We start from the raw sequence: 24,602 nt of genomic DNA on the forward strand, positions 1-24,602 counted from the left end.
GTATTCCTGATGTACATTACCACAAACTACTATACAAACACAACTCTCCCTGACTCTATCTCACCTTTAAACATATGAGAAGACTATAGACCAAGAGAATAGACACAGACCAACTCTCACATATTCAATGCCTAAAATGAAACAACAGTTTGGTTCCCTAACAGCAGTGTACTTTATTGTAAACTATAGGCTTTGTGTTGGTTTGTTTTCATGTCACTGCCAGATACCACCATCACCTCACATCACAGACATGAGATGTGTCTCCAAATAATCAATTAACATATTACAACAAATAAATTAAAAGTTATTATATCAAAAACAATATTCACTCTCATCATGTACCTTACATCTTCATCTGCATGACTACTCTGCAGTTCACACTTAACTGCCAGGCAGAGGGTTCAGCGAAGCACTTTCGCACTATTTCTCTACTGTTTCACACTTGAACATCACTGGGAAAAGACAAACACTTAAATTTTTCTGTGCAAGCTCTGATTACTCTTATTTTAATACGATTTGGATCACTAGAGGGGTTCAAGTATCTTATGAAAGGGAAATGTATCTTTTGGCAAGAACAAGAAGGAATTCCTGCAGTACTTGTGCACAAAAAATACTCAAAAGTACTGAGAAAGGTTATTTAAAAAAATCAAAGAATATGCACATAATGTCAGAAATCAGTACTTCTGAAAACAGACTTAAGGCAGTATGGATTGTAGTGAAACAAGCCACATGACAACCAGTCACAGAACAATGCAATGGCACTAGTGAACTGAATGGAAAGGCTATAAATAATGAGTCACAGGTGGCAATTGCATTTAATAAGCATTTCTTAAATAAAGCACAAAGCATAGGGACAAACAGTTAAAGAGCAAAATAACAGCAGTATGTTGAAAATCTGACTTTGAATTTTATTAATCATATGAATGTATTACCATCTTCTTTTGAAATGAAGAAAATTATACATTTTCTCAGAAATAGCTCATCTAGTTTTGGTGTTTCCAATAGAGTACTAAAAATTCGTTCCCATGAAATAAGCCCAGTCTTACCTGAAATATATAATACATCACTAACTCAAGACACTTTTCCAGAGAGGCTGCTCTTTAAAAAAAAGGTGATAAGATGCCAATAATTATCAACTTGTTTCTCTGCTGACATCATTCTCCAAAATTTTTGAGAAGGTTGTGTGTTCTAGAGTAATATCTCACCTTAGCAACAATAGTATTCTTAGCAAATCACAGATTGGGTTTCAGAAGGATTGCTGTACTGAGAAAGCCTCTTACAGGTTCACTCACCAGATTTTACAAACATTAAACAAACTAGCACCAGTTGGTATTTTATGCGATCTCTCCAAGTCATTTGACAGTGTGAATCACAGTATTCTCCTAGATAAATTAACATTTTATGTGGTCGATGGTGTATCCAACCAATGGATAATGTCCTATCTAACGAAAAGAATGCAGAAAGTTGTTCTTAGTAATTCAAGCAATATAGTCCAGGGACATAATTCTGACTGGGGATAAATCACGTATGGGGTTCCCCAAGTTTCAAGCTTAGATCCACTACTGTTCCTTATATATGTAAATGATTTTCTGTGTAGTATACAACAAGCAGAATTAGTTCTTTTTGCAGATGACACTATTGTTGTAGTCAGTCCAAGCATGCATAAAGAAACAGAATAAATGATAAAGTTCTTAAAAGTATCATTGACAGGTTTTCTGCAAATGGTCTCACCCTCAATTTTAAAAAGGACCAACATATTCAGTTCTGCACATCCAGGGATACAACACCAATCATAAGTGCAACAAATGGTGAGGAAATAGTAAAAAGGGTTGAAACTTCAAAATTTAAATTGGAAGAATCACATTTTGGACCTCGAAAAACAACTTAGTGCTGCCACATTTGGACTTAATCATTGCAAATTTTGGGGAGACAAATCAGTAAGTTGGCACATTTTGCATATTTTCATTCAATAATGTCATGTGGAGTAATGTTCTGGGGTGACTCATCTCTAAGAAACAGTCTTGATTGCACAAAAACGTGCTGCAAGAATAATATGTGGTGCCCACCCACGATAATCTTTTAGACATCTGTTTAGCGATTTGGGCACTCTGACTGCTTCACAGTATATTTGTTTCCTCATGAAGTTTGTTGTAAATAATTCACTACAGTTCAACAGGAAAAATGAGGTATAAATTAAGGTTGTCTTTAGCACGAAAAGGGGTGCATAATGCTGCAATACAAAATGTATAATGCTTTGACCCTTTACCCAATGATATAAGATGCCTGACAGGCAGCAAAGTAAAATTTGATAACAAACTCAGAATACTTCTTGTTGACAACTCTCTCTATTCTGTACAAAAATTTCTATTATTCTAATGTGTAAAAAATGGTTGGTAGGAATTAATAACTCACATCTGCATTTCTCATTGGAGATGCCTTTGTTTTAATGATTGCCTATCGCATCCGTGACACGCTTTCCCCTATCTCATGACAATTGAAATGCCCTTCTTTGATGTCTTCTGTCAGTCCTATCCATGTAGAAATATTCCAGAAGAGGATGGACAAACATAGTGTAGGCAGTCTCTTTAGTAGACCTGTTGCATCTTCTAAGTGTTCTGCAAATGAAACAGTCTTTTGTTTGCCTTCACCACTATATTTTATATGTGATCATTCCAATGTAAGTTATTTGTAATTGTAATTCCTTGGTATTTAGGTGAATTGACAGCCTTTAGATTAAATAATGGAAAATTCAGGGTGAAATAATGACAATATTATGAAAAGGATAGATTGCTGCTCACCATATAGTGCATATGTTGAGGCACAACAAAAAAGACTGCTAACAAGTGAGCTTTCAGTCAAAAGGCCTTATTCTGAAGTAGGTGGCCTGGGCACCCAGAGATGGTGGTCATGTGTGAGAGAGTTGTGCTTTCCCCCCCCCCCACGTGCATGAGTGCACTTGTGTGCTTTAGAGGAAGACCTTTTTTGGCTGAAAGCTCCCTTGTTAGCAGTTGATTTGTTGTGCCTGTCTGCAACTTAAAATCTCCATTGCATGGTGGATGACAATCTCTCCATTTCGTAATACTGCCAGCCTTTAGATTTGTGTGATTTATCATGTAACCAAATTTAATGGATTCCTTTTAGTGTTCTTGTAGACAACCTCACACTTTTCATTATTTAGAGTCGGTGGCGACTTTTTGCACCATCCAGATATCTTGTGTAAATCGTTTTGCAATTGGTTTGATCTTCTGATGACTTTACTAGAGGGTAAATGACAGCATCATCTGAAAACAAACTAATATAGCTGCTCAGAGTGTCTCGTAAATAATTTATATAGATTAGAATAGCAGAGGACCTATAACACTTCCTTAGGGAACACCAGATATTACTTCTGTTTTACCAGTTACTTTCCATCAGTTACTATTTACTGTGACCTTCTTGATAGGAAATCAGAAATCCAGTCGCACAATTGACAGACTCAGTGGGCAAGCAATTTGGTTAAAAACTGCTTGTGAGAGACAGTATCAACAGCTCTCTGGAAATTTAGAAATATGGAATCAATTTGAGATACTGTGCTGATAGCACCCTTACCTTGTGAGAATAAAAAGCTAGTTATATTTCACAAGAATGATGTTTTCTGAATCCGTGCTGATTCTGTCAACAGATAATTTTCCTTGAAGTAACTCATAATGTTAGTCTAGTATGTGTTCCAAAATTCTACTGCAATTAGACACCAGTGATATAGATCTATATAATTCATTGGACTACTCCTTTCTTTCTTAACCATTGGTGTGACCTGCGTAACTTTCCATTCTTTGTGGTATGGATCTTTCATTGAGCGAGCAGTTGCATGCGATACAGTACAGAGCTATTATATCACTGTACTCTATACAGTCGGAACCAGAGAGCTTGTCTTTATTAAGTGGTTAAAGTTTCTTTGCTACACAGAGGATACTTACTTCGAAGCTACTTATGTTCGCAGCAGTTCTTGATTTGAATTCTGGAATATTTACTTTGTCTTCATTAGTGAAGGAATTTCGGAAAACTATATTTAGTAACTCTGCTGTAGTGGCACACTCATCAATAACACTAGCCATCAACATCGCACAATGAAGGCATAGATTGTGTCTTTGTGCTAATATCCTTCACATTTGATCAGCATCTGGCATTGAAGTTTGCGCAAAATTTCGACCTTATGTTCTGCAGCAGTGTTCTAATCTGTTTTGTGCGCCATGGGTGGTCAGTTCTGTCTATTATTAATTAATTTGTTATAAATGTCTCCATTGCTTTCAACACTATTTCTCTTAATTTAAACCACGTCTGAACTATGCTTACATAGTAAGTTCAGAAAGAATGGTGACTGTCTCTTAGTGAGGTGCCAAGCAGAATTTTTATCTTCTTTTTTAAATAATTGTATTTTGTGTTTCTTTTTTTTGTAGGTTTGGGGGTTATGGTATCCTGTCTCGCTACAATGATCATGTGATCACTGATCCCTGCACCCGGCATAATGCTTCCTGTTTGCTTGGGGTTATTTGTTCCTAAGGGGTTGAGTATGTTTTCGAAACCATTTACAATTTGAGTAACGAATTGTTCAAAATGAGTTTTGAAGAAAGCATTTAGTATGACTTTGGACAACTTTTATGGTTAACATTGACTGTAAACATGTAGTTTTACCAACATATCGAGGGTAGATTGACATCACCACCAAGTATAATCGTATGAGTGTAGTACCGATTTGAGAGGACTCAATTCTTCTTTCGACTGTTCAGCAACTGTATCAGCCGACTTGGAGGTCGGTAAAAGGAGCAAGTTATTAATTTATTCTGGTTGTCAAGGATAATCGTACACATGATGCCTTTTTTGTGTCCAACTTTTTGCACATGCATAAATTTCCAGCAACACAACTATGCATGCACATTTATGCATTCATAATTTCCCTGAAATGGAGAATGTGTGTAAAGTGCATTACTGCCCACCTTTGGCGGGAATCCTTACGCTTTCTAGCAGACGACAGGCAGCTGGGACCCATGTGTGGTTGATTTTGTACTTTGTTGAGGTGATGCTGGGAAGAGATTTATGTGCAATAATGTCTGTTGACTACAGAGGAAGAATGCATTAATTTGTAGATTATTGCAGACAAAAAAAAGGTCATATGGAAAGCAGCTTCTAAAACTTATTTGAGCAAAACCTGAGATGTGCTGTCCTGACAAAGTATTAATAAAAATTCTACAGCCATATTACTGTAAAGAATAAGATACCACAAGTTTCAAACTAGGAAAACAGAGAAGAGTAAGCCAGAAATTTGTGAAAAGTATGTATGGAAACTGTTTACGAATATTCATGGTATGGTGACTTAATACCACAACATCTGAGGAGCCTGATATCTGAACAAAAGAAATGATGAAGGTATGTGCAACTCCTCAACAAACTACTAGAAATAGAAATGAAGGACACTGATGATGCAAAAAGTACAAAATTGAAAAACACAACCTCTTCTGTTTTAAAGGATTCTGGTGTCTGTGAAATTGTCAAATCTGTAGAGCGAGAGTATGTTAATCTACATATTATCTTTTATGATTAAAGTTGTGTAAACAGATGGTGCATTGAAAATTAATTAACGTTTGCATAATGACTAAGAACCTCCCTTAAGTATTCTTCAGTTTCAGAATAATCACTGAAACACTTGGTTTGGAAATCTGGAATAAATAGTTCAGACTGGTATATAAGTTGCTGGTTGCTAGCTAATGAAATTTTATTGCCAGTCTTATCACTAATTACCCAAGCATAAAATCTGAAATTTCTGTGACCTCCTGAAATTTGCAAACAAAATGTTGCCACTTTGTACTGCTGTTATTTAGCTACTTCTTTATCCACAGTTGCTTTTGTGTGTGTTTTTTTTCTTTTTTTCATCTCAGTAAACACAACACAAGCTCTCAGGCAAACAAAAGAATCCATGTAGACTGCTTGCGCAATCAGGTAATGTGTGGACATGAGAATGTTGTGTACATGCATTCTTTCCCCAAATTTTGTGCATGGCTTTTTATTCTTGTGCATCTGTGACTGCACAAGACAAAAGAGGTATCATGTGGACATACCCTAAAAGCAACAAATGAGCGGTCACTAACTGTATTTAATCTTTCCTTTCTTATCATGAGGCACTTTGTAAAAAATTTGGCTGAGTTTATCACGGGATTTACCCAGCTTTCAGTAATGATTCATACTTCAGTGTTTTCTTTTAATGCCTGGAGCTCTGTTTCTTTCCTGAAACAGCTTCAATTTACTTAGTCAACCCTGTACCCTTTGAGACTAAACCATTTTTGTACTTTCCTGATATTCTGTAATCTAAAAAACTGCCCAGTCCATTCCACACAGCCTCTGCTATGCATGTAGCTGCCTCCTGTGTGGGCCTGACCTATTAATTGGAATCTGATACCTTACCATCCTTTGGTGCAAATTGAGCAGTCTGCAGCCTAAATGGTTGCAGAACTGCCGGACCCTCTGATTCAGACCCTCCATTGGCTCTGTACCGAAGTTTTGCAATCGGTCTTTCCAACAATAGAACAGATGATGAGCTTTGCCTCCATCTCAGAAACAAGACTGGCAGTCTTTACTGATTCTGATAGCAACTGGAAACAAGGGCAAGTCTCTTCCGATCCGAAGCAGCACACATTATTTGTACTCACATGAGACAACCACCTGCAGTTGGTTGCACCCTGTGCTCTTGATGCCACCTGGAAGGACTTGTTTCACATGTGGCATGATGCCCCCCCCCCCCCCCCTGTGGTATACACACATAGTGCACACTGGACTTCTTCCCCTATTTGGTAGCCATATCCCTAAACAACCCGATTACACACATAACAATGCAGCTCCCAACTATCAGTAGTCCCATTCCCTGTGACTCTCAGATCCTGTAGGCTGAGAGGATTCCTCAAAAGCTCTTAAACCTGTTTCTCACATGAACTGGGGATGCCTGTGAATCTCCTGTCTCCCACCACCCGCTCCACCCTTCAACTCCGTAACCCATCCTCTTGCCCAAACCAGGAAGTCTTTCGCTACCTGTAACCTTAGGACATCCTCCCAATCGCCCTTGGGTAATGGGTCAACCTCGGTGCAAGCAGTACCTGGGGCAGCCACAGTAACACATGGCACATGCTGGATGTCCCTCAAATCCCAACATCTGCCACCTGTGGTGATGCCCATTGGCAACAGCCTGGGGCTGTGTGACTGAAGCCAGTGCAGCCTGGAGCTGTGAGCAAAGGATCACCAACTTGGCCTGCCTTTGTCCAAAAACAGCAGTCACAGTCCCTACTCGTACTAAATACAGCGGTACTCCACACTATTCTGTTGTTCAAATGTTACACTGTGCATAGTAAGCACACAAATGCAAAATAAGTTGCTCCTGTTTGGAGCTTGTAAAACAATTTGCAAACAAACACTATACTCACCTGTGCTATTGCAGGTACAGAAACAGCCACCTTGCTCAGTGCGTACGTCTCGTAGTGTAAATAGCTGATAGCATAGTTAATTACTATTAAAAACAGTCTTGATCACGATTTATTTAACAAGGTGACCAGTTTCAACCACTACTGTGGTCATCTTCAGACCATTGAGTAGGAACCTCTTTCTGTTGAAGAATCATTACTATTTAGTAGATTCTTTAGTAGTGATTCTTCAACAGAAAGAGGTTCCTACTCAATGGTCTGAAGATGACCACAGTAGTGGTTGAAACCGGTCACCTTGTTAAATAAATCGTGATCAAGACTGTTTTTAATAGTAATTATCTATAAGACATTGATCACTGCTGTGCCCATAATGTATTCAAAAGTAATTGATAGCATAGTATTTTCTCCCCAGAAAAATGCTCTAAACTAATGAGACATTACATTTTACCAATATTATTTTTAAGTGGATATCAGCTGCTTGGCCAAATAATTCAGTCCCATAGTTAAGAATGCATTTAACTATTCCATGAGATCCTATTTTTAATGTTTGACTAGTAACTGTCTTGGCAGACTGGCTAAGAAGGTACGAGTTTACCACATGCAAAATTAATGTGGTTTATCCACTGCTCAGATTTTGATTCACATACACATTAGAAATTTACAGATACCACATCATACTGCCGAGGTATTGCATGCACTATTTACATTGGTGTGGCGAGAACTGCCTGTTTTAAGTGCCAGTAATTTAGATCTGGTAACATCCACCTTGAGGCCTTGATTGTTACAGTATCTAGTTAATTCTATTCTGCCATTAGTAGCAGAAGATTCTAGATCTTTACCCCCCCTACACTAGAATAAGATTGAGGTTCATCTACATAGCTTATAATATGGGAGTTAATGGGTTGTGCACTGTTGTTAATACGAGGGCCGTTCAGAAAGTAACCTCCGGTTGATTTAAAAAAATACACCAAGTTAAATAAAAATATTTTAATATATACATCTTACAACTACATCTTTGCACTATTTTTCTACATAGTCTCCATAGCGATTGAGGCACTTATCGTATCTCTTCACAAGCTTTGAAATTCCTTCTGCATAAAAATCACCCGCTTGTGCCTGGAGCCAGCCTGTGACCGCATCTTTGAGCTCTTCGTCGTCATCAAACCGCTGTGACCCGAGCCATTTCTTCAAATGCATGAAGAGGTGATAATCACTTGGCGCCAGGTCTGGGCTGTAAGGTGGATGGTTGATAACGTCCCACTTGAAGGACTCGAGAAGGGCCGTTGTTCTGCGAGCAGAGTGAGGACGGGCGTTATCGTGCAAAAAAACGATACCGGAAGTCAGCTTACCACGGCGTTTGTTCTGTATAGCCCGTCGTAACTTTTTTATTGTTTCACAGTACACGTCTTGATTAATGGTCGTACCACGTTCCATGAATTCAACCAACAACACCCCTTTGGCATCCCAAAACACCGTTGCCATCAGTTTTCTGGCAGAAAAATCTTGCGAGGCTTTTCTTGGTTTGGTAGGCGAATTTGAATGTGCCCACATCTTTGATTGTTCTTTTGTCTCAGGGTTCACGTACTTAATCCAGGTTTCGTCACCGGTCACGATTCTGTTTAACAATGGTTCTCCTTCGTCCTCATAACGTGACAGAAAGTCTAATGCAGAGGCCATTCTTTGAGTTTTGTGGTGGTCGGTAAGAATTTTGGGCACCCATCGTGCACAGAACTTACAGTAACCCAATCTTGCTGTCACTATCTCGTACAAGAGAGTCTTAGAAATCTGTGGAAAACCAGTAGACAACTCCGACATTGAGAAACGTCGATTTTCACGAACTTTTGCATCAACTGTCTGAACGAGTTCGTCAGTCACCAATGATGGTCTACCACTCCTCTCTTCATCATGAACGTTTTCTCGTCCACTTTTAAATAAACGTACCCATTCACGGACAACTCCTTCACTCATAACTCTTGGTCCGTACACGGCACAAAGCTCATGATGAATAGCTGCTGCAGAATATCCTTTGGCTGTAAAAAACCTTATGACAGCACGCACTTCACATTTGGCGGGGTTTTCTATTGCAGCACACATTTCAAACTGCCACAAAAACTAAACTAGCGCAGGTACGACGTTCACTCGACCACGGCTAGATGCCGACTGACCTGTTGAGTGCGTGAACGCACATATGGCGTCGCTACTCCCCCCACAACCCGCACTGTGACCAATCGGAGGTTACTTTCTGAACCGCCCTCGTATATAGGGTACAGGACGTTCCAGCAGGAATGACAAATATCAGGGATATTTGAAGCAAAAAAACTTCGTATGGACACATGCCCTATTCCAAATGGTTTCAGAGATAGAAAATATTTAATGTACATATTATTTATTTTCAATATTATTCAATACACCGTGGGGTTTATACACATAAAACAGTTTAGTGAACATTACAGCACACGTTTTACAAAGTTTCAGTTGTAAAATATGTATTTTTTACATATATCATTCTAAGAATTATTGTATGCGTCACATTACAGCTGTTGAATAGTTCACAATAATGTTCAGACATCCTATCAACAACTTCAGTGTATTTGTATACTTTTGGGAGAGCATGTGTTGCTTGTCAGAGAGCCTCTGCACAGTTCCTAGTGAGGGCAGCAGCATCCATGATGTTATATTGCATCTTGCATGTTCACCTTTTGTTTGTACATCTCGGACTTCATTCAGTACTGTAAACTAAAATTTAATAGTGTAAGGTCTGTTGACCTTGGTGACAGTGAATTGTACCGCCATGACTAATCAAACATTGGATTAGTGAGACTCATACATATACACCACTAGCCCAGAAGCAAATGTGCATTAAATGTTTATGAAATAGGGCACGATATGTACACCGAAGGTAGCACAGGAAAAATACTATAGTGGTCAGGAGAGAGATCATGTGAATTGTTCAGAGCTGATGCAGTTATGCTAATGCATGTTTAGCCACACCTGAAATTGTATATCCAGAAACACATGCAAGTTTGGATGTGTGCAGGTTAAGAAACATTGTGGCAGTTCTGGAACATTGATTCAAGATTAATTCCTTTTAGTTTTGTGTACAGTTTGATATTTACCTCATCTCTACAACAATGCCAGCGTGGCTGCATTGGCTACTCTCTCTTCTTGTTGACTTCTTCTCTGAAGAGGTCCATTTAAAAATGCAAGTCCTCATTGCATCAGGATGTGGAGCTTAGGAGAATGCTTGACTTCCACATAGAATAACTTTTAACTAACACAATTCTGGGAGAGTGCAAGTACATATGTCTTCATCACACCAACTCAAAAGACTGACAGACACACAGATTAGTGAAAAAACAAATTGAGGTACATAAAAAAATTAATAGTATACCGGTAGGTTTAAATTTTCTGTTAGCTTACTCAGATATAATCATACTTCCCTACAATATCTTTGCAACAAGGGAACGGTGTGAATAAGAATCATTACAAATATTTATTTATATATGTAGGCCATTTAAAGAATCTACACAACACCTAGGTATAAAATGAATATTAAGTTTATTGTAACACACACAAAATTTTTCCAATGACAGGTATTTTGGAACACAATAATTGAAAATGAGTCAATTCATGAATAATGAAAGAACAATAACAATATCTGAAGGCTTATGGCCTGGAAAAGTCGCAGTAAATTGAAAGATCCAAAATCCAATGTCTGTGGACTAAGTGTGCTGCAATCAAAGTCCAAAAGGGATGTGAAAAAAATTACTCCTGAGAGGATGAAAATAAGTTAAAGTCCCACAGGGACACACCAAAGTTTAAGTCTGGCATATTGCCAATGAAAAACAAAGACAGACATTACAAAGTTGGCAACCCAGTCTTTTCGGTGTAAAGGCCGTGAATGATTGTAGGTCCGTAGCTGGATGCTCCTGGAGCTTAAAGTCAATGTGGACGACATCGTCGTTTTAGGAGTGGCTCATGAGTGAGATCCTGATTGTGTGTGTGCTTTTGCAATCACCACGTGGCCCAGGAAACATGCTTGGAGCAAACTGCCAGAGCCTAGCCTGGGTGCCATGATACTGCATGTACTACTTTGTGATGTGGCCTATGGAGAAGGAAAGATTCACAGGGCCAGTAATCACTTCAGTGGTGCTGCTGGTTGGGCAGAGTGTGGACCACCCTTGTCTATTATCTAAAGAGCTGTCCACTGTGAGGTATGTGCCCGCATAACTCTTCTGTGTTGGCTGATTAGGCACAACGGTTTGACACAGCTGGGTATGTGTCCATATGATGTATCTTGCTTAAAATGCATGTTACTGTTGTATCCCAGAATACTGAGCATTCCTCTTGGGGCACCTTACATGAGGAAGAGGATGGGGCCAAGGACTGAGCCCTGAAGTAAATCTTGTATTACTGTTTCATTGGCGAATTTGTGTAAATAAACAATCACTCAGCCAAGTTTCATATGTGCTCCCTCAAGTGTTGGTGATTAGTTATATGATTTATTGTTCAAATATTTATACATTACTTTTATTGAGAAAAGAAAAGCAGTTATTATACATGAAATTAGCATTGATATTTATTTGTGGGTATTTGTTTCACCTATGTGAATTGCTGACCCCCATAAGAGAGTAATTTCACTGTGGACAAGTATTTTCAAAGTTCCATGGGGTATGATTTTGTCATGGATGGTATGCATAAACTGCCAGCAGTGAGATCTAGCACATCCAGCAAGAGATCTAGATTTAGGGATTGTTCTCAAGTGTAAAACAATCAATGAACACAGTGCAATGAGTAAATCTGGCAGCATACGAAATGCAGTCATTTGCGTCGGGTATCATTGCTACACCATGAAGTGGCATCAAACCAGACATAACAGTAGTGTTCCCAGTGTACTCATCCATGCCGTGATCATACGTACAAGTTGGGCTTTCTGCCCACCAATTCGTGTGGTTCTTCAATGCACCAATTGCAATTGCGGCCCTGTCATTTATGTCTGCACAACCTGCAACATGTTTTGTTATTCAGGAGACATTTTTGCATGTTTCAGATCATGAACAGTTGACATTAGCAACCAGAACCTGTGACTGATCACTTTTGTTTTGGACATTATTTTGCTTTCACATCAGCAGTGAACCTTCTTTGCTCCCAAATAGCTTTAGTTGGTTGTTACACCACACTGCCTGACTAAAAGCTTAAACAAGGTAATGTGCCATGAAAAATGTGGCGACAGAAACCCATCGGAGTTTTGTACACATTTATGTACTATCGTTGACACTACTATGGTTACTGACAATTCATTATTACAAATCGGGTAACAACGGCTGCCTTCGCCAGTGCAGCCGGCTCTGATAATGCAGAAAGTGCTAAATTTATAAAAGTTATTACAAGCTACCAATACGATAATGCAATGCTGGATTCAACTACTGTACTGACTGCAGCGTTAACAGCTACCAATGTCCTAGCCGAATACAACAGACAAATGCAGAGCTTACCCGAATACATGATGCTTCAGTGTGCTACCACCTTATACCAACATTCACTGAGCATAGATGAAGAAATCAGTAGTCTGCGCACCATAATTGAGCCGAAGACCAAGCAGTTTCAGGCATTACAGCTATGATTGACCCTAACGAAAGTTCATGTTCATAACATTCTTCTGTTGCTCAATCTCATGGTCACAGCCAATACCAAGCTGGCTCTACTAACATCTACTAGTATTATAGACATTTTGGATTTCAAGCTGTGAAGGTTGCGAAAACATGCAGCTACCCAAACAACAAGGGTGATCTGGATTATGTGCGAAAGATTGTCACACCTACAAACAGTGCAACCAGCAAAAGTAGCAGTACAGCACCTGCTCAGGTGACTGTCACTATGACCTCTGGTGTAAACTACAGCACCATGGTGGTTCCATATTTCTCACAAAATTTTTAGTTTGGTTTTCCTGACCGACTCTGGCTCAGAGGCCAGCGCACTCCATGCCTCATGTGCAGCTGATGTGTAAAGAGTCTCTACATTCAGTGGCTCTAAACAACTCTGTTACCATCACTCATGGCTACAAAAATCTGATTACCATTACAGATTTTGCTTTCCAATGCGAGGGTACTTAAGTGATTGCTGACACCACTCAGCCTATCTTAAGTGCCGATTTCCTTTCATTTTGCCTTTTCTGTGGACCTGACAATTGCATGTGTAGTAAATGGGAGTGACAGTCATGAAGTGATTTGAACTGAGTGTCCTTCTGCAGTTGCCACACTGGTAAGAGTCGACAATATAAGAACACAATTCTCTCAGGCACTAACATTTTGCATACTGGAGAGTTTTTGTCAGGGCCACAGAGCTGATAAAACACTGTTGTTAGTCACAATACCATGAACAACATACATAAGGTCCCAGGACTAACTGTTTCACAGCACATCTGCAGGCTCACACTGGATTGCCTATTGACTAAACCAACCTTTGAGGAAATGCAAAGTCAGTAGTTGTACTTCATTCAGACAGTCCATGGACATCTCTTCTAAACTGTTCCATTAGTGTGGCAGCAGATGGGACCCTTGCAGTGATCACTGTGAATTGAATGCTAGAACTGCCCCAGACAGGAATCTCATACCTAATAACCAAGACTTCACATGTGCTTTAGCACTTGAAAATGTTTTCAACATTCTGGACTAATGCAAGACTAATAATTAAATTCTGGGCCTTAATGATATACCAAAAACAGTAGTGAATATGCCTTTTTGAATTCTTGTTCATGCCATTTCAGCCTCAAAACACTGCTCAAACTCAGCAGTGTTTCATTGCCAAAATTTTGCAGTGACGGACATTTTGTTGTGTATATTGGGTCAATATTCTGGTATTCTCATTCAACGCTCAGTAAGAGATGAAAGTTCATGAAATATGACAGAGATTAAATAGCCATGGTATTGTGTTAAACAAACATAAATTTGCCACGGGCAAAAGTGAAGTGACCTTCCTCAGCCGTAGGGTCTTGGCTCACGATATCTACTTTTTAACAGGGAAATTATCTATTTTACATAACCTTTGAATGCCTAAGGACTTCAAACAGTATAGACGTTTCCTGGGCAGTGTAAATTTTTCACAGTCTTCTCCCGGCAGCGACTTCCGTTCAAAAATGTGCAATGAACACAATTTTTGGTCACAACACAAAAGGCAATAAAGTATTCAAGTGGAATCTGCAGAAATGGCTAAAGCTTTATATAATCTATAGCAGTGCTGCTCTCTCCCTCCCTGTACCATCTACACCAAAAAGTCAACAATCATTGGGAGCCATTAAGTTCTGATCCATCCCGTCTCTGCCCAAGGGAGGGGGGAGGAGGAGGAGAGATACAATGTAGAAATAAATGCTCAATCAGCTTTGATGTGAGTTCCAAGAAAGATTTGGTTATCGATTGTTTGATTTATTATTTGGATGTTTATACATTGCTATTGTTTGTTCATTAAAAGTAATAATCATTATACGCAAAATTAGCAGTGATGTTTACATGTGGGTATTAAATTCACCCACAAACTGATAGTTTATCTTACCATGTAATTTGCAAATCAGTTTAACGCATCATTTATGATTCAACAGCTGTTTGACTAGAAGATGTATTGTTGGATCCCTGATACGATATGATTCAGCTGTTTTAGAAGTAACTTATGGTTCATTGAATTGAAAGCTTTTTTCGAGTCTAAAAATATCTATGCAGCCTGCATCCTCTGTTCTTGTGCAGAGACTTAGCATTGTAACATTGTGTTTGTTGCTGTGTAACTATTAGTGGTTGTCACACAGTAGCTTTGCCAAGTGTGAACATTCTTTCTCATAATACCATTAAAGTCAATAGAGACACAAAGAAGTGCATAAAAAGCTAGCAGTAAGTTATATTTGGTTTCTTTCTCAAGACCAAACTGGCAAAGCTACTCCAGTAAAATAATATTGCAAAATGAGTCACACTAACACAGTTCACAAAGGTTTTAAAAGTATATAACTGTCTACACCATTATCTTCTGCTTTACTTTCGGCCTGTCATGAATGTGGGGCTTCTCATAGTTAATCTGTTGCTGCAGCTCATTAGCCCTGAAGGATTCCACAAATTTACTCTACTTTTGATATTTGTACTGGTATGTTTGATTGCAAACAAGACTCGGCAAACTATCACTGTGTATTTACTGCTCAGGATTTCACAGATTTACTCCACTTTTGATATCACATGTATACTGGTATGTGTTATTACGTACACCGCGACATTATGTAGCAGGCATCCAGCCACACTAATGTAAGCTAGTTGGCAGGAATTCCATAGCTGACAAGCAGCATAGGCACTGGCACTCAAGGAAATCTTTCCTTTTGCTGCTGCTGCTGCCGCCACCAGTATTTTTGGCCTTTATATTTTTGGCCTTTATATTTTTGGCCTTTATATTTTTGGCCTTTATATTTTTGGCCTTTATATTTTTGGCCTTTATATTTTTGGCCTTTATATTTTTGGCCTTTATATTTTTGGCCTTTATATTTTTGGCCTTTATATTTTTGGCCTTTATATTTTTGGCCTTTATATTTTTGGCCTTTATATTTTTGGCCTTTATATTTTTGGCCTTTATATTTTTGGCCTTTATATTTTTGGCCTTTATATTTTTGGCCTTTATATTTTTGGCTCTTACATCGTAATATACACTGAAGAGGCAAAGAAAGTGGTAGACCTGCTTAATATTGTGTAGGGCCCTCTCAAGCATGCAGAAGTGCCGCAATTTGACGTGGCACGGACTCAACTATGTTCGAGGTAGTGCTGGAGGGAATTTACACCATGAATCCTACAGGGCTGTCCATAAAACCGTAAGAGTACGAGGGGGTGGAGATCTCTTCTGAACAGCGTGCTGCAAGGCATCCCAGATAGGCCCAGTAATGTTAATGTCTGGGGAGTGTGGAGGCCAGCATGTGTTTAAACTCAGAAGAGTGTTCCAGGAGCCACTCTGTAGCAATTCTGGATGTGTGAGGTATCGCATTGTCCTGCTGGAATTGCAAGTCCGTCGGAATGCACAATGGACATGAATGGATGCAGGTGATCAGACAGGATGCTTATGTACGTGTCTCCTGTCAGTTTTATCTAGACTTATCAGGGGTCCCATATCACTCCAGCTGCACATGCCCCACATCATTACTGAGTCTCCACCAGCTTGAACAGTCCCCTGCTGATGTGCATGGTCCATGGATTCATGTGGTCGTCTCGATACCCATACAGGTCCATCCTCTCGATACAATCTGGAACAAGACTCATCCGACCAGGCAACATGTTTCCAGTTATCAATAGCCCAATGTCAGTGTTGATGGGGCCCAGGCAAGGCATTAAGCTTTGTGTTATGCAGTCATCAAGGGTACATGAGTGGGCCTTCGGCTCTGAAAGCCCATATCATTGATATTTTGTTGAATGGTTCACACACTGACACTTGTTGATGGTCCTAAATTGAAATCTGCAGCAGTTTGCAGGAGGGTTGCAATTCTATCATATTGAATGACACTCTTCAGTCGTCATTGGTCCTGTTTTACAGGATCTTTTTCCAGCCGCAGCGATGTTTGAGATTTGATGTTTTACCGGATTCCTGATATTCACGGTACACTCGTGGAGGGGTTGTACGAGAAAATCCCCACCTTATTGCTAAACCGGAGACGCTGTGTCCCATTGCTCGTGCACTGACTATAACATGTTCAAACTCACTTAAATCTTGATAACCTGTCATTGTAGCAGCAGTAACTGATCTAACAACTGCGCCAGACACTCGTCTTATGTAGGTTGCCAACTGCAGCACCTTATTCTGCCTGTTTACATCTCTCTGTGTTTGAATACAAATGCTTATGTTTCTTTGGTGCTTCAGTCAGACCACAATTGACTACAATTATTCCAAAAAACTGTACATGCCAATGCACCAAGTGCGTAAGAGTTGTTGCCAATCAGATAAGTCAGTCTCAAGCTTTTGACAACTTCCTCTGTCATCATGAGCTACAACAGACAAAATAGGTAGTCCTGGGCAGACATGGTATTCAATCTATTCTCCAATTACCCAAGAAAATTAAGGAGATTCTGTTCCCAGTAGAAGACAGCCTTGGTCTGAGTGTTCCTAGAATTTATGAAATACCTTTTGAGTGTGGTAGCAGTTAACATCGGTCAGACAATATCAACAATTTCAGGACGCTGCACAGAGCACCACCATCACATCAAATATTGAGACTTGAACAAATCTCCTGTTGCTGATTACAATGTAATGAGAAAACATATAAGGGGTGTTCTAAAAGAAAAAAAGCCGGAGGCATAATTACAGAAACCAGTACCTGTATGTTAAAGTACTGACCTTGGCTGTTGAGAGACTTGTCCCACTGTTACACAAGGCAGTGAATGGCTGTCTCATAAAATTCCCGCGGCTGCGATGTTAACCAGTTCTGCACGTACAGCTGGACGTTGTCAGAGATGAATCGTTTGCCCCCTCAGAATCTTTTTTAAGGGGACAAAAAATGGTTTAATTACAGGGAGAGATGTCCGGACTGTATGAAGGGTGGCCGAGAATTTCCCATTCGAATTTCTGCAGGAGGGCCATGACTGTTTTGGCCATATGAGGCTTTGCATTGTCGTGGAGCAGAATGACTCCACAGGTGAGATTGCCTGGTCGTTTTGACTTGATTGCTTGGTGAAGGGTGGTCAGGGTTTGCGAGTAATGCTGGGCATTCACTGTTGTCTCATGCTGCAGGAAGTGAATCAGAAGGGGGCCATCTTGGTCAAAGAACATCATCAGCATAACCTTTCCTGCACTCGTGTGGATGGCCTTGGCTTTTTTTTTTTTTGTGGTGGTGACCGTGGATCCTTCCACTGGAGACTTTGTCATTTTGATTCTGGTTCGAAGTGATGACACCATGACTCATCTCCAGCCACCACTTGTACGAGGAATGCATTCCCTTCCCGAGCACAGCGCTGCAGATGAGCAAGACAGTGGGCCATTTGAAATGCTTCCTGGTGTGATTGAGCACTTTGGCGCAACCTTTGGGCACACACTTTGCACATGTGCAGAGGTTCCTTCATGATGGTGTGAACACTTCAGATGCTCAATCCGACCACAGCGGCTATGGCTTTCACTGTCACTTGGTGGTCCTGGGCAGTGAGTGCATCCCCCAGCTGGATGATGTAATCTGTAATGCAGTATGGTGCTCCAGACTGTGCATCTTCGGCTAATGACACCCGTGCTTCCCTGAAGCACTTGTGCCATGCCTTGACTCTTGCAAGGGACTTGCAGTGTTCACCGTACGCTTAAGACATTTGTCGATGAATGTCCATTCCTCCTACTCTTGAATGTCCATTCCTCCTCCTCCTTCCGCTGTCAGAAAATAACACCTCTTTGCTCTTCTTTTGTCGCCGCCATGTCACTGCAATGCAACTGGCAGCGTTGGATGATTGATGCCTGCTGCTGCTAGCAGCTCTGTATAGTCACATGAAATGGACGCATGCCTTCTAGCGACGGGCTGTGAACTTCCATGCTCTGGTTGGAACCACACCTCGTTACACACACAATGATATTACCCTCCTGTCACTGGTTTGCGCATTCCAGAGTCCGGCTCGTTCCTTTTTGAATGCTCCTTAATTGTTTGATGGCAAAGACATTTTATCCCATGCATCTAACTTCTGAGATTCTGACACCAAAAAAGCTGTGGAAATTGGAATGTGTAACAACTACTTTAACAGGAACAGTGGCTACACCCTTAGTGGTGCAGGAAAATGAACATGTGACACAGAAAGGTGACCGCCTGACAAAATCAACATTGCTGCCACCAGTGTTCTTCACTTGCACATTGACATAATCTGTGGTAGCATATGAAAGTTCCATGATGTTTCAATGATATAATTCAACCAACTTGCTTAACTAATGGCTTACTATCTCCTGATAAGAACAGTGGGGGGTTGGGGGGTGGAGTTGGAGAGCTAGCTGCAGCTCCAGGTGAAGCCACGCCCATGTGGACAAGCAGACGCTAAACTAAGTCAAAACAGACATTAGGGTAGCTACGCAAGAAGTGTTCATTGAATTCAAAAAGATCTTACTGTTGAGTTGTCAATCTCCTAAACAATTTTTGGTCATATATGAAAACACCCTATGGACTGAAGCTGTATGACCAAACATTCTCAATCTTTTATGCCAGAATGGGAGTGACAAAATGAATTCCAAACGACTATATTCAGTCTTTTGAAACTGCTTCACCAAATATAACAACACAGTTCCTACGTTAGACTTTCACAAAGGTGTGAAATTGCTAGATATAGAAATAGGTTAGATGGGGTGTTCATTAGATTTTGTATTGAGAATGCAGAGAACGTGGCCTATCATCTAGCAACAGTGCCATGTCACTGAAATAATGAAGCATGACTTGTAACTTTAAAAAGGTGCAAGTCATTCCACTCAGTAAGGAGATTCCTAAAATGGATATGCTGTATTATAAACAGTTATCATTGACTTTGATTTCTTGGAGAATTGTGTAACACATATTGTGGTTGTTTTGATAACTGAACAACTACTATGTAAGAATTAACATGGAATGCACTGGCTGTGTGAAACTCGGCCTGCTCTGTTTGTTCATGAGATCCAGAAAGCAGTAGGCCTTGGAGCTCAGCTTGGTGCTGTTTTTCACGACTCCCAGAAAGTCTCTATGGGATTGGCTCAAAGAATTACTGGTGGATGGAACTCGCCATGTTATAAATGTTGCAAGCCTCATTGGAAGCAAATGTAGCTTCAGTAAGTAAGTTTACAATCTCGGACGGCTGTTGGCACAACACAGCAGTGAGGTGGATTTTTGTAAGTATGGCCAGTGCTGACCATTTAGCTAGCTAGCTGCAGGTAGAGGATGGGATTTTCCGATTGAGTTACGGTGCTCACTGTAGTCCCAGATTTGTGGCTATCTGTCAAAGGTGTTGCTTTGCAGTTGCAGAATATTACTCACAAGTATTAAATCCAAAAATACTAAAATTGGAGCCAATGGACATACATCTACATCTAAACTCTGCAAGCTGCCTTTCAGTGTGTGGTGGAGGGTTCATTATGTACTGCTGTCACTTCCCCATTTTCTTGTCCCAGTTGGGTTCTAAATTGTACGTCTCAACATTTGAGTTCAATGCAGTGTTTGATATTTTACTCACTCTAGATTTTAACTGACATAGATTTTTATACACAGTCATCAAAAAAATGCTTCAGATTATACTAGTGGTAAGCAAATACTGTCATATTCATAAATAATGCATCAAGGTGGAAATGAACTGTACACTGAAAACATTTCAACAGTTTTCATTTTGATTAATAGTAAAGCAAATTGATCAGAAATGAATGTACTCCACAGTCACATGAATCATGATATCAGTTGTGTGTGTGTGTGTGTGTGTGTGTGTGTGTGTGTGTGTGTTACGCTGTGCCTATGTCCTTGTTATAAATGTATTTTTGTATAGGTATGTAAGATATTTCTGTGTCAAATTGAGTTGCAGGGAGTTTGATTGAGACTGATAACCAGTTAAATTGGCCATAATTCAAATTTTGCACCTGCTACATAAAAACAAAATAAGAGGACAATGTAAACTCAGTAAATTGTCCTCTAGTTTAATATGACACACTTTTAGGTATACAGTGTATATTTTACATTTACTTTCATGTTGTAAAAGTTGTGAATGATGCCACCATATTGTGGTTTTAGTAACAGGTTTTGTATAGTAGGAAAGAGACCAGTATTGGGGGTGCACTCACTTCAGTATGTTTGGTTGTAAATAGAATGATATATTACCAGTGATGATGATAAAAAAACGTAATCTCATGTAAAGTTGTAAAGGTGATGCTGAGGTATTAAGTACACGACACTACTGCACCTGGTGGATGTTTTTTGTTTTCAGTCTGCTGCAAGCAGGCAGTCTATTCACATGACAATGGTTAGCAAGTCTAGGTAGTTTTCAGCAGAACTTGAACTTAGTTTCTTGGCGGCAGTCCAGCTGTGCTGTTTTGATAGTTCAAAATTTTATGAGCAATAGAATTTGAGCAGCCCTTGGGAACTTAGGTGATTCCAGGCTGCTTTAAAGTGATGGATGCACTCATAACTGGAGAACTTAATGTGGCATGTGTGTGTGTTCATTTAGTGATTAACTTTAATAGACAGTGGCTTGTGGAGTACAAATGAAGAGGTAGTGTAGCTTAATGAATATATTAGAACGTGAGCAGTATAGCGCAGTAGCATTGATGGTGGATGAGCATGCGATGTTGTTGCTGAAGTAATTAGACTAGGCCAGTGCAATGTTGCAATGCAGGTTGGCTTGCTGAAACAGTGCAGCACTCTGCAGTGCTGCACCACCTAGTGCAGCAAGGGGCAAGGCAGGTTTCTACATTAACAATGGCAGTTGTGTTTCAATATACATGACTAGTACTCGTGCATGTGCACAAAAAGTGGGCTGAAGCTGACTACAAGTACTGGTCAGTTTTGTAATGGAATTATCGTGAGTCCTGCAGCCCAACCAGGGTGACAGAGCTAGACACGACATGCACATGCCACCAGAGGTTACTGGCCCAAGGTCATGGCAGGACAACAGCTCTGTACACACATTCCCCCTCCAGGTTTAGTGGCACGGCATGGCTGGCCACACAATCATCTCAAACAGCATAGCTGACTCCTGCCCAGTGGTGCAGAGAGTCGTTTCCTGTGCACACCAGCCACCACCTACCACTGCCGGCTGGGCATCTTGGCCACAGCAGCACCTAGTTTGCACACTTGGTGGGGCCCATGCAGCTGGCTTACATAATGAGACCGCCAGTGTAATGTTGAACTGTGTCTGCAACAAAGGGTGTGTGGGTAGCCAGCTCAGTGGAATTTTTAGTGGCCAGCTGATCACTGATCCAGTGTATCAAGCAGTGTAGATGCATCAATCAAAGAACTTGTTACATTTGCAGCTGTCTTTCTCTGGAGCCACATGTGGTGCTTCCTCGCCTCCACTACTCACTTGCACCATCCTGGCTCGTAGCCATCCCATCCTGCACATGGGGGGTTGCTATAGTAGATAGTTTAATCTCTGTTAGTTATAAAGTTTGAGTAACATTGTGATTACATTTGTTTGTTGATATCTACTCACCTTTTGTCCTTTTTGTGGGTATCAGAGTGAGAATGAAAGCAACTGGACAAGTTCACAGTTTATTTGTCCAGAATGTGTTGTGAACTTTGAATGCTTTCATTCCATTTTTTGGCTATTACATAGGTTCATTTGACACTGGTAGCAGTCAGTATGTAATGTACATATGCCTCTTTCCTCTATTCTTCATGTAATTTTCAATGTACACATAGTGAACGTAGATGGATTTATACACTAGGCATATATAAATGAAGTTTTATTTGAACCTTTGTTCCAGGTTAGCTGGTTTCCTGGTTATTGTAGTTGAGGCTCCCTGTTGCTGCATGTTTCTGGATTTTGTTCAAAATATCAGTGACTGGGTAGAAAAGAGGCCATATTGGAATAGAGGAGCATTCTATTGCATGTGAGTATTATAGAATTATAGATAGTGCTAGTTCAACACATGTGGAAATGGAGAGGTCTCTCTCTCTCTCTCTCTCTCTCTCTCTCTCTCTCTCTCTCTCTGAGCTGGTACAGTCATCATGACAAATGCTGCACTGCATGAATACATCTGTGAATTTAAAACTGTTCATACTATGTATTTGTGGGCAGAAAAAGGAACAATGAATTGCAAAACAAAAGGTAGCATACTGCTGCTCAAAATGCAGTTGATAAAAACATCAAATTAACTAAGATCCACACTATTGGATAAAAAGTATCAAGACAGTTATTAGTGGACATTAACATGGGAATTGTTTACCCTTTGCTTTTGTGATGTCTAGAACATTTCTGGAGACACTTTCAACGAGGTGCGGGAATGGCAGCCCATTTTTCCCCAGAGAGCCGAAACCAGGGAAGGTTGTGATGATGGACACTGGGGTTTGATGTGTAATCAACTTTCTAACTTGCCAAAAGTGTTCCATTTGATTCAGGCCAGGATCTTGGACAGTCAGTCCATTTCAGGAATGTTATTGTTCAATGTTAATGTTCAAACCCACATCCTGCCCCACAAATGCTGCACTCTGACAATGTGAATTGTCATACTGATACATAACAATCAATATCTCAAGACTGTTCTTCTACTGTACACAACACTGTAAAGTGCATTCATATCCTTCCACAGTCAGCATTTCCTTAGGCACCCTTACTGTAACACCACCTGCTCTGTACTTCACTGTTGGCACTACACTTAATAGCATGTAACATTCTCCAGGCATTTACTAAACTCAAACCCATCTATCAGATTGCCACAGGGTATAACTTGATTCCTCACTCCAAATCACTCAATTCTGATCACCCACTGTTGCCATTAATCTTTACACCACGTCAGTCATCACCTAGCATTGACTGCAGAAGTGTATGTCTTAAAAGATGCTGCTCTTGACCGTCGTACACTATTTGTTTCCACTCCCTGAGCACAGTCATTGTGCTAGCTGGACTGCTAGTAGCATTTTGGAACTTTAGTGATTCCTACTGCTGAATTAATATGATTTAGTTATTTATTTAAACAATCGCCCTCCTCATTGCCCAATGTGCCCATTTGTACATGAGGTTTGTTTAGTCTTGGTTTCATTGTTGCTGTTCCTTCATGTTTCCAGTTCATAATCATGTCATCAACAGTCAGCCTTGGCAGCTTTGGAAAGGTGGGATTTGTTACTACTACCGAGTGAGGTCGCACAGTGATTGGCACACTGGACTTGCACTCAGGAGGACGATGGTTCAAACCCACGTCCTGCCATTCAGATTTAGATATCTCATGATCCCTAAGTCGCTCCAGGCAAATGCCAGGATGGCTCCTTCAGTAGGGTGTGGCCAATTTCCTTCCCCTTTCTTGACACATTTTGAGCATGTGCTCAGTCTCTAGTGACCTCAGTGTGGATGGGACATTAAACCCAATCTTCCTTGATTTGTTACTAGTCCACGTCCAAAACCGATCAGCTCTCTTGACTTATTGTGCTGTTATTGCTTCTATATTGACAACACACTGCTCCTTCCCTCCTTTTATATTAACAAGTCACATCTAGTAATAAATTCCATGTTACATAGGATAACTGAA

The 24,602-nt window shown here is 40.2% G+C and overlaps 1 protein-coding gene across 2 annotated transcripts in view; it reads left to right on the plus strand.

Moving 5' to 3' along the window:
- The window catches only part of LOC126262373 (calcium channel flower), a 70,781-nt gene that overhangs the window by 3,306 nt on the left and 42,873 nt on the right, over positions 1-24,602 (plus strand). For both annotated transcript variants that reach the window (XM_049958968.1, XM_049958967.1), the window contains exon 4: positions 22,845-22,970. In XM_049958968.1, coding sequence (XP_049814925.1) covers positions 22,845-22,970 — 126 coding nt within the window. The remainder of the gene's footprint in view (positions 1-22,844; positions 22,971-24,602) is intronic.

This window comes from Schistocerca nitens, chromosome 6, assembly GCF_023898315.1.
Source record: "Schistocerca nitens isolate TAMUIC-IGC-003100 chromosome 6, iqSchNite1.1, whole genome shotgun sequence".
Classification (NCBI taxonomy): Eukaryota; Metazoa; Arthropoda; class Insecta; order Orthoptera; family Acrididae; genus Schistocerca; species Schistocerca nitens.